Genomic DNA, 20,081 nt, shown 5'->3' with positions numbered 1-20,081 from the left:
TGAGATTATTAAAGCATTTTCTTGAATTTAGGGTTAAAATGGTTCAATAAGGAATAATAGTAATAATAACAATACTAATAATGTTCGCACGGATTTAACCCAACATCGGTCGAACTTAGTAACGCCACGTCATCGGTCGAGCGCGGCGCTCACGCTAATGAAAAAGAAGTTTCCGTCTTTCTTCTGTATATAAATGGGAAATTATCTTGCTAAGAAGTTTCTATTTTTATTCTTTTATCACCTTATGGGGCACTTTAATTTACAGCATTTTTATCACATTTGGCCTCAAAACCCAAAGTAACCTAAGTCATAATGCCTTATTATACAAATGAACGACGAGTGCTGTAATAAATGATGAAAATTATTATTTTAAATTTAGAGAGTCTATTCACAAATGATATCAAACGATCTAATATACAAAACAATGTACAATATGCCAATGAGAGAACAAAATTATTGCATTATGTACAGTGCATTCATATTCTGAATATTGTCTTTGGTATCTTGCAGCTTCATTCACTGCTGCTGACATCCCTGGCTTCCTTCTCACCATAGCACCATAGCACTGATGACACATGGTTATTGTACTGTATGCTCTCCACAAATTGAAGCCTGACAAGAAATGCACCGAACCATGGAGAAACGATTCTTTCTTTTCGGGCAAAATCCACATCTGCCCCTCTCTTTGTTTGTAGCAGGTTGAGGTGTACACTTTGTTTCTGGATATTGGAGGTATTTGCTTATTCGAATCTTCAGGTCGTTCTGAACTCCTTCCTTTGAAAGTCTTACCACCACATGATTTCTTGTGAGACCCAATGCCAGAGTTTTTCAAAAATTCTCTTCGTTCCATTTTACTGTTAGTGTTGCAAAGGAGGATTACTTGAACATTGATGGCACCAACACCTCAAAGTGAAAAAAAAAAACATTCTGAGTGGCCAACGACAACATACTCTGGCAACCGTGTACTGTGATTTCATCTTATCAACGACATCTACACCTCCTTTCGTGAGGTTTTACAATGTCACCATTGTTGGCTTTTCTTTGTCGCCAGTAGTTGGATCAATTTCATCTGAGTCATGCATACTTGAAACCAGAACAACTTTTCGGCTCTTTTTGGGAACATACGAAACAACTGTACAATCTTCTCGGAACCGGGCGAGTTGGCCGTGCGTGTAGAGGCGCGCGGCTGTGAGCTTGCATCCGGGAGATAGTGGGTTCGAATTCCACTATCGGCAGCCCTGAAAATGGTTTTCCGTGGTTTCCCATTTTCACACCAGGCAAATGCTGGGGCTGTACCTTAATTAAGGCCACGGTCGCTTCCTTCCAACTACTAGGCCTTTCCTATCCCATCGTCGCCATAAGACCTATCTGTATCGGTGCGACGTAAAGCCCCTAGCAAAAAAAAAATCTTCTCGGAAGGCAAACAGGCTGCTATTTATAGGCTGTTGCTTCGTATTTACAAGTTCCGGTGGCATTTCCACCTTATTCTTTTTTAGAGTCCCAATTACTGTCAAGTTATATTGGTGTAGAAGATCATGTGTAAGCGGAATAGACGAAAACCTATTGTCCATTGTAACATTTCTTCCCAACCCTTTGATTGGTTCAACACGTCTCTTGACAATGGCACTGGGTCTAGTATCCAACATGTTACTCCCGCAAGGCTGCCCGGTCACATAAATCTCCAAATTCGATGTATAAAACATCCTTGAATCTACCAGAGGAAATATCTTTATGCCATATTTGGCCGGCTTCCTTGGCGTGAACTGTCTAATTGCACATCTACCACGAAATGATTCAAGCATTTCGTCAACTGTAGCGTATTCAGAAATGCTGTAGCTGTTGACACATCTTGCTACAAAACCTAAAACACATTTCTGATCGGGGCTAGTCTATCAAGTGCTTTCCTTGCCAACCTTGTCCGTGCATCATCAAAACAAAGACCTCGCAACAGTAAGAGAAATCTTCGGTAACTCATTGTAAGTCGAAAATATTCTGGAGCAGTCTCATCCTTATCCCATAAATCCTCCACAATCTGATGTGACGATTTTTGCACGCCTGCTAAATACAAGAGACCTAGAACTGCCCTTATTTCATCAGGATTTGTATCTATAACATCACTTTTCCTGCTGTAGTTTCTTCGAATTTTATGAAGGCAATCTTTTGTGTACGCTGTAATTTTTTCAATCACTTCTGCGCTTCCTACGTACTTGTTGGCGTGCTGCATGAGCATGCCAAACGGTCAGTTGGTCCTTACCGATATACTCCACTCGAGGTTCTGTTATTTCCTGCTCATCACCGGCAGATTGTTCACTTCCACTATCATGGTCACTTTTAGTTGATTGTTCTGCGTCTGAATCAACTGAATCATCTAACTCTTGAGATGAGCCTATTTCAGTGTCATTATCAGATTCTTCCAACATTCACTGGATTACCTGAGCATCTGAACGATCCATAGTTCCTGATGAATACTACATGTAACTTCACGTGCACTGAAATAGCAAATAATGAACTCAAAACATCTACTCGGAGTCTTCTAATTCAATAATCATGACACAATATTACTTAGAATTCAAACGAACGCCATCGGTCGAGGTGTTAGCGCAGCGCTCACGACTTCACATATAAGCAGTCTAGGTCACTCTGATGACAACTTGGCTGCCGTTAACAGCACTATTCGATTGTTGACATATCACCGGTCAGTTAGATAGCAGCACACGTCAGTAGAACAAAAGAAAAACAAGCAGCGGCCAGATAAAATCTTTTGTTAGCGCTGCGCTCCGCCATCGACCGACCTTGGCTTAACGGTGTTATAAAGGTGATTGTGTGGTAAGGTGACTATTAGTTAGTTAGATTTCTCTTTCATTGCGAAAGGTACTCAAGAAATAAGTCTAAGGCTAGATAGCGTGAGGGTTATTTGCTCGCCACTGATGGTGGTAATTATGAAAATCACGTCGTAATGTGAAATATGGTGACATGATTTGAGCACGTGTAAGTTGCAGGGAAGCAACGAGTGCAATTATTTATGCATTAGAATTATTATAATGTGCATTCAATCCAGAATAATAATCCCTTATGACATCAATTTATGATATTATTATATATTGCGTATTTATGCAAGACAGTTCATAGAAGAGAATCTTTGAAAGATTGGAACCCATAAGAAATGCATTCATTGTCAGCTAAAGTGATTTTTTTGCTTCAATCACTAATCTGTCGTTTTAGTGGCTACGTTAGAAGGAATTATGTTAAACCCTAAAATTAAATGTGATTCAAACATACACTAAGAAACCGACCACGTGTTAATAGTTATTGTAATATACGCGTACCGTATGACTGTATGCGGTGGTATGAATGCCCTTTATAATTATTTTAATGATGATTCTTGTGATTTGTGGTTCATTTTTGGGTCGAATTTTTCATGTTATGCCATGAAAAATCTCACTTCATCGTTGTTTAGAACTTTCTGGTGAAAGATATCTCGAAACAAACTTTTGAAGTGAATGCAATTTTCAGTTAATGTAATTTAAAGGAATTTCAACAGGTGTATGAATCCATATTAGGCTCACTGAATGAAGTTAAACCAATGGATCGAATATAAAAATGGATTAAAATCGAAATAGATGGATCAGAAAAAATAAATTAATTGCGCAAAATAAATTAATTATGTAGAATTCAATGGATATTTTTGAGATCCATGGATCATTTTGAAAAATAAGAATTACTTTAAAATAATGTAATGGATTACTTTCAATTTATAAAATTCATGTGTCGTGAATCGTCAAACTAAAGCACTTAGTGTAGATTTAATGCATTAAATGCTTAAATTTTATAAGATGACAGTGGATAGATGACGTAAAGTAATCTTGGATTTAATAATTCCACTACTACGTGAATTAACATATTAATGTGAATATAAGCTAATTAACGAAGATAGATGTTTATTGTAACAAAAATAATTAAAGATTTTGACAAGGTTGATCCAAAGCTACACTGTTCTAAAGAATTAGGGGAACCTGTTTTTGAACGTATGCCATGCTCCACAAACCAAAACCTCACACCCAGGTTTATTACCAACTAAACCTTTATTCTTTACCGCTGAAGTAAACAAAAGAACATCGATGGATTCGCGTTCATTTTCAGAACACAAACGGAAATGTCCAAATAGGGGCGAAAACAAAGCGATGACAGTCCTCCAGGGTGGATTTTTATCACAGTTGGAGAGCTTAAGTATGGTGTATGTCCTCCACGAGCATGTATCCCAGCTTGGCACCTACGTGGCATGCTCCGTATAAGTCGACGGAGGTCACGTTGCGGTATCAGGGCCCACTCTTCAATGAGAGCCTGTTCGAGGTCTTGGAGAGTCTATGGTGGAATGGGACGCTCACGGACTCTTCTGTCAAGCCTATTCCACACATGCTCGATGGGATTAAGGTCGGGACTTACCAGTCCATCTCTTGAATGTCCAGTTCTCGTAAGACAGCTCTGGTGATGCGCGCTACATGAGCCCTGGTATTGTCGTGCATGAATACGAATTCAGGGCCAATATCGTATGCAGCAACCAACACACGCTGTAGCAATATCTGCTCGATGTACCCCGCAGCGGTTAGATTACCACGGACGACGACAAGATCCGTACGGCCATCATTACTGTTGCCACCGCACATCATCACAGAACCTTGTCCGAATCGGTCGCCTTCCTGGACAACATTTGGCATGTACTGCACTGCTCACCATGGCATCTCCATACACGTTGACGTCCATTACGCTGTGTCAGCGGAAATCTGGACTCGTCTGTGAACAAAACAGGTCTCCATTGGCGAAGTTGCCAGTTGACGTAGGTACGGGCAAAAAGAAGGCGAGCTGCGCGATGTTGCTGCGTTAGACGGGACACTCGAACAGGACGTCTGGGTCGTAAGGACACTTCTATTAAACTGTTCCTTACTGTCTGGTCAACACCGTGACCCAGTGACCCTCCTGAGGCCTTGATGAGTTCTCTAGCAATTGCTGAACGACGCCGCAACGCACAGATGGTCAGATATCGGTCATCCTGTGGGGTTGTCATGCGTCCACGACCTTCTCCAGCACTCCTCGTGAATTGGCCTGGCTCATTGTAGCGATTCCACAAGCGGTGAATAACTGACGGAGAGACATTGAGGTCCCCAGCAACATGACAAAACGTCCATCATTCCTGGATCAAAGTGACGGCCCTTGCGACTTGGACTTCGTTAAGATGTCTCATGGGATGTGCTGGTTGACGTACAACGTGCTCAAATGACCGGAATAGTCTGTGTACCTCACAACGACACACGGACGCATCGATATTCACTTTGTTTTGAGGGTCACCTGACAGTTTAATGCATGGCTACGCCTACAGATGGAGTATAACTTCGATTTGACGTACCCTGAGTAGCTAAGGTCTCAAGGTATGCTGTAAGACCATTGGAACCCCATCTACCATATTAACGTTCACATGTCCGACTCGTTGGCTGAATCGTCAGTGTACTGGCCTTCGGTTCAGAGAGTCCCGGGTTCGATTCCCGGCCGGTCCGGGGATTTTAACCTTCATTGGTTAATTCCAACGGCCCGGGGGCTGGGTGTTTGTGCTGTCCCCAACATCCCTGCAACTCACACACCACACATAACACTATCCTCCACCACAATAACACGCAGTTATCTACACATGGCAGATGCCGCCCACCCTCATCGGAGGGTCTGCCTTACAAGGGCTGCACTCAGCTAGAAATAGCCACACGAAATTAAAAAAACGTTCACATACCAGACGTTATAAAACATGTTCCCCTAATTTTTTTGAACTCTGTATATTTAGATGTGAGTGATTTGAGTGATCTGTGTTAAATGATTCAATAATTAAGGAATCCAAGAATCGATTAATTAAAAGCTTTGTCTTCAATAAAGAGACTGACGTTTTATAAAGCGATGAAATGATTGACTAAGATTTTTGATAATAATGTGTTTTTTCTAGGCTGTTAGAGAAGAATTAGGATTGTTCAGACAGGATAATTATGTGAATTAGCCAAGATAAAGGCAGGCTAACCACGTGGACTTAATTTCATGGAATGTGACATTCGGTAGACGTTGTATATGAAAATGAAAATCCACAGCCTGTTTCCAGTCATTCGACCGGGTCAGGAATAACATGAATGAAGCCCCTATCTAGCAGCGAGGATAGGAATTGTGCCGGCTGCCGAAGCCTGTCGCACTCCTCTGGAGTGATGATTAATGAATGACAGATGAAACGATATTGGAGAGTGTTGCTGAAATGAATTATGACAGGGAAAACCGGAGTACCCGTAGAAAAACCTGTATCGCCTCCGCTTTGTCCAGCACAAATCTCACATGGAATGACCGGGATTTGAACCACGGAATCCAGCGGCGAGAGACCGGCGCGCTGTCGCCTGAGCCACGGAGGCTCATAGACGTTGTATATAATTATTAAATTTACAGGAGCATAGGAATAGCCTCCTATGGTGCAAATATTTTACATTGCATAAATAGGATAGGTTTAACACGTTTTGAAGCTCATAATTTTACGATGCTATGGCGGAAACTTGGAAACTCTGCTAATCCATCCATTTAATTAGTACATTAATGGGATATTCATTCTATTTTTCAGTTCGGTAATTCTCGTTGTCGTGGGCATGAAGAATTCTTGTTCTTAATCAGATTAAATAATCAGGAATAATGAGTGAATGAGATGTAAAAATTAAAGAACTTTGACAATTCCACAAGGAAGACAGGCTTATATTTTGTGATTTGATTTTGGTGCTTACATTTATAAACGTGTCCTATTTGTGTGAATGTCTGTGTCATTTGCCTGACACCTTCGGAATCCCGCCACATCTAAAAATGCCCTAATTTATGCGCTGCTGACTCGAACGGTCCACCTCGGGATCCCTCGTGTTCACCGCCTGACTAGCATACAATACCGGGCGGGCAAAGTAAAACTGGCGCAGAAAATATTTACAATAGGACTGACGCGGCATTGACCCTTGTTATTGAATATCACAGATCAATCAATCAATCAATCAATCAATCAATCAATCAATCAATCAATCAATCAATCAATCAATCAATCAATCAATCAATCAATTAATCAATCAATCAATCAATCAATCAATCAATCAATCAATCAATCAATCAATCAATCAATCAATCAATCAATCAATCAATCAATCAATCAATCAATCAATCAATCAATCAGTTAACATTGATCTCCATTTAGGGCAGTCGCCCAGATTACCTATCTGTTGTTTTCCTAGCCCTTTCTTAAATGATTGCAAAGAATTTGAAAATGTATTGAACATCTCACTTCGTAAATTATTCGAATCCCTAATCCCCCCGCCTATGAACGAATATTTGCCCCAATTTGTTCTCTTGAATTCCACCTTTATCTTCAAATTGTGATCTTTCCTACTTTTAAAAACTACAAAGACCAATAAAATCAAACCCCATGGTGCAACAGCCCCGAAGGGCCATGGACTACCAAGCGACCGCTGCTCAGCCCGAAGGCGTACATCAGGGCCTCTCAGGGTGCATGCGCCTGGTGCATGCACTGTGCACGGTGCAAAAGACGACTTCGGTTGGCTGACCAGAGTGCAGACCGCCACTCCTCAATTTGGAGCAATAGCGCTCTCTCTCTCTCTCTCTCTTTCCCCACGCCTGCCTCGCTCGCTCCCCCTGTCTTCCTCTTCCTCACTTGCTCCATAGGGCTCCAAATCCGAGCCTAGCGGGACCGATGTACAGTGCTTTTGCGCCTCGATTTACATGCGTGAGATTTTGGACGTTTGAGAGGCCCTAGCGTACAGATTGCCAAGTGTCATGTGGTCAGCACGACGGATCCTCTCGGTCGTTGGTCTTGGCTTCCTAGACCGGGGCCGCCATCTCACCATCAGATAGCTCCTCAATTGTAATCACGTAGGCTGAGTGGACCTTGAACCAGCCCTCAGGTGCAGGTAAAAATTCCTGTCATGCCCGGCAACTGAACCCGGTGCCTCCGGGTAAGAGGCAGGCGCGCTACCCCTACACCACTGGGCCGGCTTTTAAAAACTCCACTCAAACTTATTCGTCTAGTAATGTCATTCCACGCCATCTCTTTACTGACAGCTCAGAACATACCACTTAGTCGAGCAGCTCGTCTCCTTTCTCCAATGTCTTCCCAGCCCAGACTTTGCATTATTTTCGTAACGCTACTCTTTTGTCGAAATCACCCAGAACAAATCGAGCTGCTTTTCTTTTGATTTTTTCCAATTCTCGGATCAAGTAATCCTGGTGAGTGTCCCATACACTGGAACCATACTCTAGTTGGGGTCTTACCGGAGACTTATATGACCTCTCCTTTACATTCTTACTACAGCCCCTGAACACCCTCATAGTCATGTGCAGAGATCTGTGCCCTTTATTTACAATTTATTTACAATTTACAAGCAGAAGGGAGGAGAGGGTAATCAGCATTTCCAGATGGCCACATGATAAGAAAACCCGAACGAGTTGGCCGTGCAGGTAGGGTCGCCCAGCTGTGAGCTTGCATTCGGGAGATAGTGTCTTCGATCCCCGGTGCTGGCGGCCCTGAAGAGAGTTTGCCGTGGTTTCCTATTTTCACATCAGGCAAATGCTGGGGTTGTACCTTAATTAAGGCCACGGCTGCGTTCATCCCACTTCTAGCCTTTTCCTGTCCCATCGTCGCCATAAGACCTATTTGTGTCGGTGCAACGTAGGGCTAATGATTGTGTATAATAAAAAGGAAGTCCTACGATACGTAGAAAATCCTACATATCATCGAGAAATATTCTAAAACCAGGGGAAAATCAGGCCCAAGGCGGCGAGTACGATAATGATGCAAGCGCCTATTTTAACATCTCTATTGCTGACGTACATTTACTTCCAAGGCGCAGGTAATTAAAGCTTATTATTGTTTTTTCACATTTCATGAATATTTCTTCGTCACGGTAATGCAGTAAGTATCCATATATAATTACTGTATGTTCTGTGTATTACAAGATGTTCGAAGGCTGTAGATAAATTAGTTGCAACGTAGTCCAGACACTCTCAGGAGATCGGGCATGCGCAAATAAGATATGGGAGCGGTCAGATGGCGCTGTTGTCGATATGACGGGCTGTGTGGCGTTGAAGTGAAGAGTGTCGATTTCACCGCTCTAAAGGTGATCAGTGTTCACGGATTAAAATCGAAGTTGCCCGTGGAAAAAATAGATCAGAGTGTTATCGAGGATTACGTGAAGCCCGTGGCGAGAATGCATTACGTATAAGATGGTGACACAATGGGTCAAGCTGTTTCGTGCGGGTCGAAATGCGACAGGATTTGCACCGCACATTCCTTAAGATCAGATTGACATCGTGAGTGGACTTATTTCCGTAGACCATCAATGGACTGCCCGAGAATTATCCGTACAGGTTGGTCTCAGTCAGTAATAATAATAATAATAATAATAATAATAATAATAATAATAATAATAATAATAATAATAATAATAATGGCTTTACGCAAACTAACTATTTTACTGTTTTCAGAGACACCGTGGTGCCGGCATTTAGTCCCGCGGGATTTCTTTTGTTTGCCAGTAAATCTACCAACACGAGGATGACGTATTTGAGGTTTCAGTCATCAAATGGTGTGGCACGTACTGACGATATGTCTTAACATGAAGAAAATTGCGTCCCATCGGGTTTCACATCAATTCACCGACGTACAGAAATGGCACCGGTATGCAGTGGCTGGCATCCACCTGGACAGATACCGCAACGAAAGAGACGGAATTCTAACGCGTATTGTCGCCATTTTGAGAATTGGGCACTAGCCTACGAGGCTGAAATAAACCGTCACTCGAATGAACGGCGTCACCCAGGTTCTCCACGTCCAAAGAAATTTCGACAGGAACCCAGTGCTTATGCTGATTGTTGCATACGACTTCGAGGGTGTTATTCTTACGCATGTTGTGCCTGAAGGGCAAACCGTCAACAGTGACTACTATTACCAATTTCTGGAGCGACATCTGCGTCCGATTATGCGGCGCAAACGTCCGTGTTTATTGCGAGACGATCGCCGTATCGTGTTGCACGTCGCAAAGTATGTCATGCTCTTATTGCAACGATGGCATTGGGAGGTCTTGGAACATCCTCCGTACTCACCGGACATGAGTCCTTGTGACTTCGAACTGTTTCTGAAGTTCAAGGAAGCCCTCCGAAGCCGCTGATTTCGTGACGTGTCATCTGTACTCCGCCCAGTAGGGCGCTACGTCGCTGACTTCAACAGAGAACGCCTTACCAACGATCCCCATCGGCTTCCGGAAATTTGTGCGCTTAACTACATTGATGGAATTTAATGCAATTGTACTCGTTAGTTGGCCGACTCCATGGCTAAATGGTTAGCGTGTTATCTTTGGTCCAGAGGGTCACGGGTTCGATTCCAGGCCGGGTTGGAGATTTTAACTTATATGTTTAATTCCCTTGGCTCGGGGACTGGATTTTGTGCTGTCCCCAGCATCCCTGCAACTTACACATAGGGCCTAACACTATTCTCCACCACAATAAGACGCAGTTACCTACACATGGAAGATGCCACCCACCCTTTTCGGAGGGTTCGCCTTACAAGGGCTGCATCTGGCTAGAAGTAGCCACATGAAATTATTCTACTTGTTAGTTCATTAAATATTGCGTTTTATGAATACTGCTATACTTTATTTACAGCCCTCGTATTAAATGTGCCACGTCCTCCAACTGTTCTGAGATTGAAAAAATGGAATTATCTATAAAAATTAATAAAATATCTTGTTAAAGATTGCGTTTCGCAATGACGTAGTAACAACCACACGCTTAAAACATTGTTCTCCGTAAGTACTTACATCATCAATCATCAATTACTACTGATCTGCATTTAGAGCAGTCGCCCAGGTGGCAGATTCCCTATCTGTTGTTTTTCTAGCCTTTTCTTAAATGATCGCAGAGAAATTGGAAAATTATTGAACATTTACCTTGGTAAGTTATTCCAATCCCTAACTCCCCTTCCTATAAACGAATATTTGCCCCAATTTGTCCTCTTGAATTCCAACTTTATCTTCATATTGTGATCTTTTCTACTTTTAAAGACACAACTCAAACTTATTCGTCTACTGATGTCCTCCCAAGCCAGCTCTCCACTGACAGCTTGGAACATACCACTTAATCGAGCAGCTCGTCTCCTTTCTTCCAAGTCTTCCCAGCCCAAACTTTGCAACATTTTTGTAACGCTACTCTTTTGTCGGAAATCACCCAGAACAAATCGAGCTGCTTTTCTTTGGATTTTTTCCAGTTCTTGAATCAAGTAATCCTGGTGAGGGTCCCATACACTGGAACCATACTCTAGACTTGTATGCCCTCTCCTTTACATCCTTACTACAACCCCTAAATACCCTCATAACCATGTGCAGAGATCTGTACCCTTTATTAACAATCATATTTATGTGATTACCCCAATGAAGGTCTTTTCTTATAGTAACACGTAGGTACTTACAGTGCTCCCCAAAAGGAACTTTCACCCCATCAACTCAGTAATTAAAACCGAGAGGACTTTTCCTATTTGTGAAACTCACAACCTGACTTTTAAACCCGTTTATCATCATACCATTGCCCACCGTCCATCTCACAACACTATCGAGGTCACCCTGCAGCCGCTCACAATCTTGTAACTTATTTATTATTCTATACAGAACAACGTCATCTGCAAACAGCCTTATATCTGATTCCACTTCTTTACACATATCACTGATATATATAAAAAACGTAAAGGTCCAATAATACTGCCTTGAGGAATTCCCCTGTTAATTATTACAGGGTCAGATAAAGCTTCGCCTACTCTGATTCTCTAAGTTTTATTTTCTAGAAATATAGCCACCCATTCAGTCACTCTTTTTTTCTAGTCCAATGGCACTCATTTTTGCCAGTAGTCTTCCATGATCTACCCTATCAAATGCCTTAGATAGGTCAATCACAATACAGTCCATTTGGCCTCCTGAATCCAGGATATCTGCTATACCTTGCTGAAATCCTACAAGATGAGCTTCAGTTGAATAACCTTTCCTAAACTCAAACTGCCTACTATCAAACCAGTTATTAATTTCGCAAACATGTCTAATATAATCAGAAAGAATGTTTTCCCAAAGTTTACATGCAATGCATGTCAAACTGACTGGCCTGTAATTTTCAACTTTATATCTATGACCCTTTACTTTATACACAGGGGCTACTATAGCAACTCTCCATTCATTTGGACCGTTCATAGTGTCCAGATACGTCATTTTAGCTTCGGTGAAAATCACAGCGACGGTGTTTTATTGTCGATATGCTTGTTATATTTACTTTTGCCGTATACTAGGAAAGAACATTCTTTTCACTGCTATAAAATTTCTATTTTGTCACAACTCTATTCATATACAGTAGGTACTGTATATATTTTAAACGTGATAATTACGTTGATTCGATTGCTCTGAAAATGTCCACTAGACTGGAAAAACTATGCCTTTCTGGCGGTTTTTACTTTCAGCTCTCGTTTGTTAAAAATTGCTCTCGAACGACTGGAATATTTTTAACATTCTCACTGTTAACATCGTCAAACATGGCTTCTACCCAATTCACATTCAGAAAACTGTCTGAAACTATTGATACGTTCATTCCCTTGAAAACCTCCAGAATATAAAAATGCGGTATATTAAGTGAATGAGATTTAAATTTTATCAGGCGGTTGAGACGCTGGCCTTCTAACACCAACTTGGCAGGTTCAATCCTCGCTTAGTCCGGTGGTATTTGAAGGTGCTCAAATACATCAGCCTCGTGTCGGCAGATTTACTGGCACGTAAAAGAAATCCTGCGGGACACAATTCCGACACCTCGGCGTCTCCGTAATCCGTAAAAGTAGTTAGTGCGACGTGACACCAAGAACATCATCATCATTATTATTGTTAATGTAGAGCCTCCGTGGCTCAGGCGGAAGAGTGGCGGCCTCTCACCGTTGGGCTCCGTTGTTGAAATCCCAGTCACTCCATGTGAGATTTGCGCTGGATAAAGCGGAGGCGAGACAGGTTTTTCTCCAGGTACTCCGGTTTTCACTACCATCTTTCATTCCAGCAACACTCTCCAATATCATTTCACTTTATCTGTGAGTCATTAATCACTACCCCAGAGGAGTGCTACAGGCTACGGCAGCCGGCAAAATTCCTTTGCTCGCTGCTAGATGGGGGCTTCATTCATTCCAGTCCTGACTTGATCGAAGGGCTGTAAAGAGGCTGTGGATGTTCATTATTATTACTGTATTATTTCGTTTTTGAATTCGAATATTCTTGGTTTATGGATGGACATAATAACCATTTCTCGAGAGTCCCCCTCCCCCACACTCATGTACTCATACTCATATACCTCTGCATAATAAGCGCAAGTCTTGCGTATTATAAGGAATTTGTACTGCATTCAGGTACCGGTACTAATATGAACTTTCTAGCAAGTTCTTCTATATATTGGTTCTTAAATGAATACACTATATGTCTCTTTAGCTTCAAATACTTTTAAATTCATGCTGAACACAATATGAGATTAAATTTATATCGATGAAAGTAAATGAACAAATCAGAATTATTCTGTTAATTGATGCCCCTCAGAGCGCGGTATGGAACGAACCACGAATCGGGGAGACAGTACTGAAATTTAATATCAGACTTATTTCATGTAAGTTCCATTTATTAAAAAGCTATATTGTCATTAATGAAATGTAAATGTGAGAATTAAAATGTACAGTTTTGCTATTTGACAATGTATACTACTTACAGCTTTCCATTTGTAGTTTGCACTCCTGAGTATCATGAGGATATATCATGAAGTTCATCGCACAAGATAGCGTTAGAGTCAACCTGTAACGACAGAAATACAGTGCATGAACCGAAATGGTTGTACTTCTCGCCTTAAAGGTAAAAAATAAATTATTCCTCATCACATCTCGTTGGGAATTGATGCATTCAGTACAACATATTTGTTACCTAAGTTTCATATTCTGACAAGAATTATACACAAATAATTCAGACTACTGTCAGACAAGGTGATTACCAAGGAGTGTTACAAGATAGCTTCTGACCAGTAGCGTAGCCAGGATTGGCCGATGGGGGCGGGGTTATAGTTAGAAAATGATGATAGAACATAGTAAAGGTGCTTGTGCGTGTGTGATACGCTCATGCAAGACTTGTCATTATAAGAACGTTGATACAAGTATATTATGTTGATCTTCAGATTGCAGTACACTACAAAGTCCAACATTAAAATACAGGGCAAGAACAATACGATCAATGCGGTATATTACCTCAGAGTGGTTTTCTACTAATGACGTTGTACAATATTTACAGCCAAATTTCCATCACCACGAGAAATTATTAATTATCGCCGCTGTCATCCATCGTGTTCGTTTCTGCTTTTCGACTATTTTAACATATTTTCTTTATGTCTTTACGTTTTCTTACCTTTACTCGACTTTCCCATTATTTTGCACTTTCCAAATCGAATGACCCCATCAATGAATCTCGACACCGATCCTAAATGAAAAGCAGTTCACTAATTCGAACCTCGAAGGACGAATATTTGTATGCTCTAAAATCGATCTATTTCCCATGTTCATCAGACACTATTTAGGGATAATCGAGGGAAGTCCGGTTTTACGGCGAATGGTATGTTCAAATTACAATTTAAAATTCAACTTTCGATGCTTCTTAGAAAATAGATTGGTTCTACAATTATGTTTCTGAATATTTACTTTGTTTATAATTTATTTTCTGTTTCTGTGTAGTTTCTTTTTGTAAAATTTCCATTGGAGGTGATTCAGACCCCAGTAACCCCTCCTTGGCTTCGCCCCTGCTTCTAACTTAGACGGAGATTACCAGAGATGAAGCTGGCGATAATTAGTTGATGATATTGCCGGTGGTGATGGAAATTTTGCAGTAAATATTAGGCTTATACAACATCATTAGTGCAAAACCACTCTTGGGTAATATACCGTATATATGAAATGGATAAAGAAGAAACAAATGGACGAACAGACATAAATGATGAGATCAGGACGGCCACACATGCCACAGGGAAAAAGCTGGACCAGTATCGACGGAAGGAGCAACAAAACTGAGGGGAGATAACATGAAGCAAACACAAAATAAGAAGGAAAAACTCCACATTTTCACACTCTTCTGGGCTGGGCTACCTCTCCGTTAATAGCAGTTACTACCGATCAATTTATTCCCAGCCACACTATACGTTTCTGCTTTTTTGGCTGTTTTAACACCTTTTCTTTGTGTGTTTACGTTTTCTCATGTTTACCCAACTTTCGCGTTATTTTGCACTTTACAAATCAAATGAATCTCGATACCGATCCTAAATGAAAAGCAATTAACTAATTCGAACCTCGAAGGACGAATATTTGTCTGCTCTACAATCGATCTATTTCCCATGTTCTTCAGACACTATTTGGGGATAATTGTGAAAGTCAGGTTATCCTTTCTTTACACAGAGCTGTTCTGAAACTCCCACTATCCGAGGACTTCTTCATTAATCGTTAATCGTCGCCATAGGACCTATCTGTGTCGGTGCGACGTAAAGCCACTAGCAAATACAAAAAATTAATAAATCGTCACGTCTTTGCCGTGTCAACCGTAGACAAAGACTAAAGACATGCAATATTAAGCCTCGGCTCACCAATCTGCCCGAAGTATGTATGGAAATTCTAGAAATCTATATTATTTCACTGTACGTAATCACTTCGTCGCAAAATGATAATGTTTCTATGTCATGACAGAAGTGGGTGGTGTTCGGTGAAGCTAAAAGGTTTAACCAAATCAACAAGAATATCACAGCAGTTTATGGATAATAAAATGATCTCCTGTATAAGGAAATTATCTAAAAATAATGGGACTCGATTCCATTAGAATAACTTGGCTCTCCATACCTTGGGAAAGCTGTGACCTCGTTTCTTGAACAAGATGGCAAAATATCTTCAAGTGGCCAGCGAACTCATCAGATCTGCACCACGTTGAGAATGCATAGGCCAAGGTGAAGAGTCCTGTAAGGTGCTGCTCGTATCTGTTACTCCCTCACATCACATTTAGAGGAGGAGAAGTGAGCCCTACGTTGCGCTAGCAATGATTAAACTTATTAAGTTGGCCGTGCGGTTAGGGTCACGCATCTTTGAGCTTGCATCCGGGAGTTAGTGGGTTCTAACCCCATTGTCGGCCGCCCTGAAGATGGTTTTCCGTGGTTTCCCATTTTCACACCAGGAAAATGCTGGGGCTGTACCTTAATTAAGGCCACGGCCACTTCCTTCCCACTCCTAGACCTTTCATATCCCATTGTCGCCATAAGACCTATCTGTGTTGTTGCGACGTAAACCCAGTTGTAAAAAAATAACCTTATTTGTAGATATTCTTATCCCCTCTTGGATTTTGTTAAGTCCGGAACTGTTCATGAAAGAACGTAATGAATTTTGTTGGCGGAACAATTTGCCATCGGTATCTGAGACAAATATTGAGGGTTTAGTGTGAAACTAACGTAATTACAAACCATAAACTATTCAGGAGAGTCAAAATTTGCATTTTGAATACACATTTTTTTATATTCCACATTGAAAGAAAGAAACATATATTATTTGTTTAAGACTCAAAACATCACCCACAAGAGAAATATTATTTTACGAAACATGTTTAGAATGTTCTTTAAGCACAAACAAAGTCATTAAGTTAATAATATTATTGAGATACGCCTTTATATTATCAAACAAAGTGAAGAAGGAACAAGATTGCTTTAGTTTTTTGTCTTCACAAAGAAATACAATTATTTTAATCATCTTCCTCACTCCTATAACTTCATATATTCTCTTTTCCATCTGTTTGATTCTATTTTTAATTAACATGAAGAAATTATATTACTGGATGCATACGTTTGTTTTACTTTAAATTTCTTAACAGATATACATTTATTTCACACAAAATATTCGATAATGTTTTGTAGTTGCGAAGTAAATTATATACATGACTATATGGAACCAAGTTACAATATCTTGTTACACCAATTAAAATAACGCATTGCTACTGGTTGGTGTAAATATCTAAACTTGTCAAATTCTGTTGTTACGTTAATTTCACACTAAGCCATCGGCATACGTAATCTTATATTGTTCACAGTTTGAAGAGAATGAACGATTGAATAAAGAATATTAATAAAAAAGAATGTACGTACTTTACCATGTAGAGGATAGTTTTGTCCTTGTAGAGCCACATGTAGTGGTTAGGAATAGTCATGGTCTGAAATGTGACAGCCTTGGCGTTTTTAAAGAACGAATCTGGTCTCCACATATTCTTCAGCCAGTCGACCTCCAGTAACCTAAAAGGAGCATAGATATAGAATATTCAACATTATGTCCAACACTTCGTCACAAAATAAGCCAAAACAAACAAACAAACAAACAAACAAACAAACAAACAAACAAACAAACAAACAAACAAATAAATAAATAAATGCAAGCAAATAAAGGATACTTTTCAGAATTAGATTTACTTTGAGTAGTTGAGTTCAATTTGAATGCGGCTAAAATGTAACGATATCACTTTTATTCATATGTTACCTTTGTTTTGATGTTTCTGTTCCTCTTCAAATTACTCTCAAATTGTGTGACAGTGATTCAATCATTTTAGGTAAAGTACAGGAAGAAAGAAAACTGGCGATTAAACAGTCGATGCTAAGAGATTTTATTTAGAATTTTCAGACTGAGTACATATTCTTGATAAGACCAGTGGGTAGGTCGCTCTACATTGTTCTTAGATTTTAAATCGAACTTCACCCTTAGGAAGTTTCTTAGCATTTGCTCTTTTAAAATCCCTCTTTCTGTTTTTTCTTTCTCTTTATTTCTTAATCTGTTTACCCTCCAGGGTTGGTTCTTCCCTCGGACTCGGTGAGGGATCCTACCTCTACCACCTCAAGGGCAGTGTTCTGGAGCGTTGGACTTTGGGACGGGGGATAGAACCGGGCAGGAGGAATAGTACCTTGCCCAGGTGGCCTCACATTCTATGCTGAACAGGGGCCTTGTTGCGGGATGGGAAGATGGGAAGGGATAGACAAGAAATAGGGAAGAAAGCGGCCGTGACCTTAAGTTAGGTACCATCCCGGCATTTGACTGGAAGAGAAAACCACTTTGAGGATGGCTGAGGTGGGAATTGAACCCCCCTCTACTCAGTTGACCTCCCAAGGCTGAGTGGACCCCGTTCCAGCCCTCGTACCACTTTTCAAATTTCGGGCAGAGCCGGGAATCGAACCCGGGCCTCTGGGCCTCCGGGGTTGGCAGCTAATCACACTAACCACTACACCACAGAAATGGGCCGATTTATTAATTCATTTATGTATTTATCTATCGTATGATGTTTAGGGTCGGAAGTGTACGAAGACATGTTTGGTTCGCCTTTTGCAGGTCCTCCTATTTGACCTTTGAAGCAATCCAAGAGAACTGCAGCCCTGAAGGACCTTGGCCTAACAAGCGACCGCTGCTCAGCCCGAACGCCTGCAAATAACGAGGTATGAAATGGTGTATGGCTTTTAGTGCCGGGAATGTCAGAGGACATGTTTGGCTCGCCACGTGCAGGTCTTTTGATTTGACTCCGTAGGCGACCTGCGCGTCGTGATGAGCATGAAATGATGATGAAGACGACACATACACCCAGCCCCCTGTCAGCGAAATTAACCAATTATGGTTAAAATTCCCGACCCTGCCGAGAATCGAACCCGGGACCCTTGTGACTAAAGGCCAACACGCTAACCATTTAGCCATGGAAGGTGACGCATCGTGAGTGCACGAATCCTCTTGGCTGTTATTCTTGGTTTTCTTAAACGGGGTCACCATCTCACAGCATTAGCTTTGCTGCACCATGATGCAATCTCACTTACTATACTAGCATCCTGGGAGAATACACATCCCAAATGCTTGAAATTATCTGCCTGTTCCAGCTTAGTATTCCTTACGTGACACTGCAGTGCCATGGTTTTTTTGATACGATGGTGGTGGTGATTATTGTTTTAAGAGGAAGTACAACTGGGGAATCATCCTCTATTATCACTGATCACAAGGAAACTGGAAGATAACCGACACTTAGAAAAATGAAGGTATTCGTCAAAGGAAGACTTGGGCCATGAAGAGCTGGAAAATGAAAAACTCCGTAGGCCTTAGAATCATAATATCTTCGGGTTCGGAAAAGATCAAGAGTTGACCAAGAAAGGTCAGATAGGAATGATGAAAGTGAGGATTGGAAACAGTGACAGACTCTGCTACGTGAACCGTGGTCACCATTCCACGCTCCAAAGTTCACAGCTCCTGGTGTCCAGGTTTAGTCACCTTGTACGACCGTGGATGTTTTCTACCCCCCCCCCCACACACACACAGGAGGCTACATTGACAGGAGAAACACAATTAGGAGAACTTAATCCATTGTGGTCGCTAACTTCTGTTATAAGAAGAAGAAGGCAATGTAGAAAGTGCACTGTCTGAGCAAATGTCATGGGATAGCGGAGTCCGGCTCCATGGCTAAATGGTTAGCGCGCTGGTCATTGACCACAGGGGTCCCGGGTTCGATTCCCGGCAGGGTCGGGAATTTTAATCTTAATTGGTTAATTTCTCTGGCACGGGGGCTGGCTGTATGTGTCGTCTTCATCATCATTTCATCCTCCTCATGACGCGCAGGTCGCCTACGGGTGTCAAATCGAAAGACCTGCATCTGGCGAGCCGAACTTGTCCTCGGACACTCCCGGCACTAAAAGCCATAAGCCATTTCATTTTTTTCATGGGATAGCGGAGCACTGATGCGCAGATGTGTTGTCTGCGCATCACACGCGCGCCCCCTGTGCCAGAGGCAGTTTTATAGGAGACCTTGTGAGCAGTGGCTGTGCATGCAACCGGTGTAACATGTAACGTCGTCGTGAGCTGACATCGTTCGAACGGGGTATGGTGGTCGGTGCCCGACGGATGGGAAGTGCGATTTCGGAAGTGGTGCGGGAATTCGGCTTCA

General features: G+C 41.4%; 1 protein-coding gene across 1 annotated transcript in view; it reads right to left on the bottom strand.

Annotated features, from left to right (window-relative positions):
• The window catches only part of LOC136863453 (glycine receptor subunit alpha-2-like), a 105,761-nt gene that overhangs the window by 37,932 nt on the left and 47,748 nt on the right, over positions 1–20,081 (bottom strand). The window contains exons 7-8 of the mRNA XM_068225943.1: positions 17,269–17,412; positions 13,828–13,910 (exon numbers count right to left, since the gene is read on the bottom strand). Coding sequence (XP_068082044.1) covers positions 13,828–13,910; positions 17,269–17,412 — 227 coding nt within the window. The remainder of the gene's footprint in view (positions 1–13,827; positions 13,911–17,268; positions 17,413–20,081) is intronic.

The sequence above is a fragment of the Anabrus simplex genome, chromosome 2 (assembly GCF_040414725.1).
Source record: "Anabrus simplex isolate iqAnaSimp1 chromosome 2, ASM4041472v1, whole genome shotgun sequence".
NCBI classification, from domain to species: Eukaryota; Metazoa; Arthropoda; class Insecta; order Orthoptera; family Tettigoniidae; genus Anabrus; species Anabrus simplex.
The sequence above is the reverse complement of the archived record's forward strand: the minus strand, read 5'-3'. Positions and strand labels throughout refer to the sequence as shown.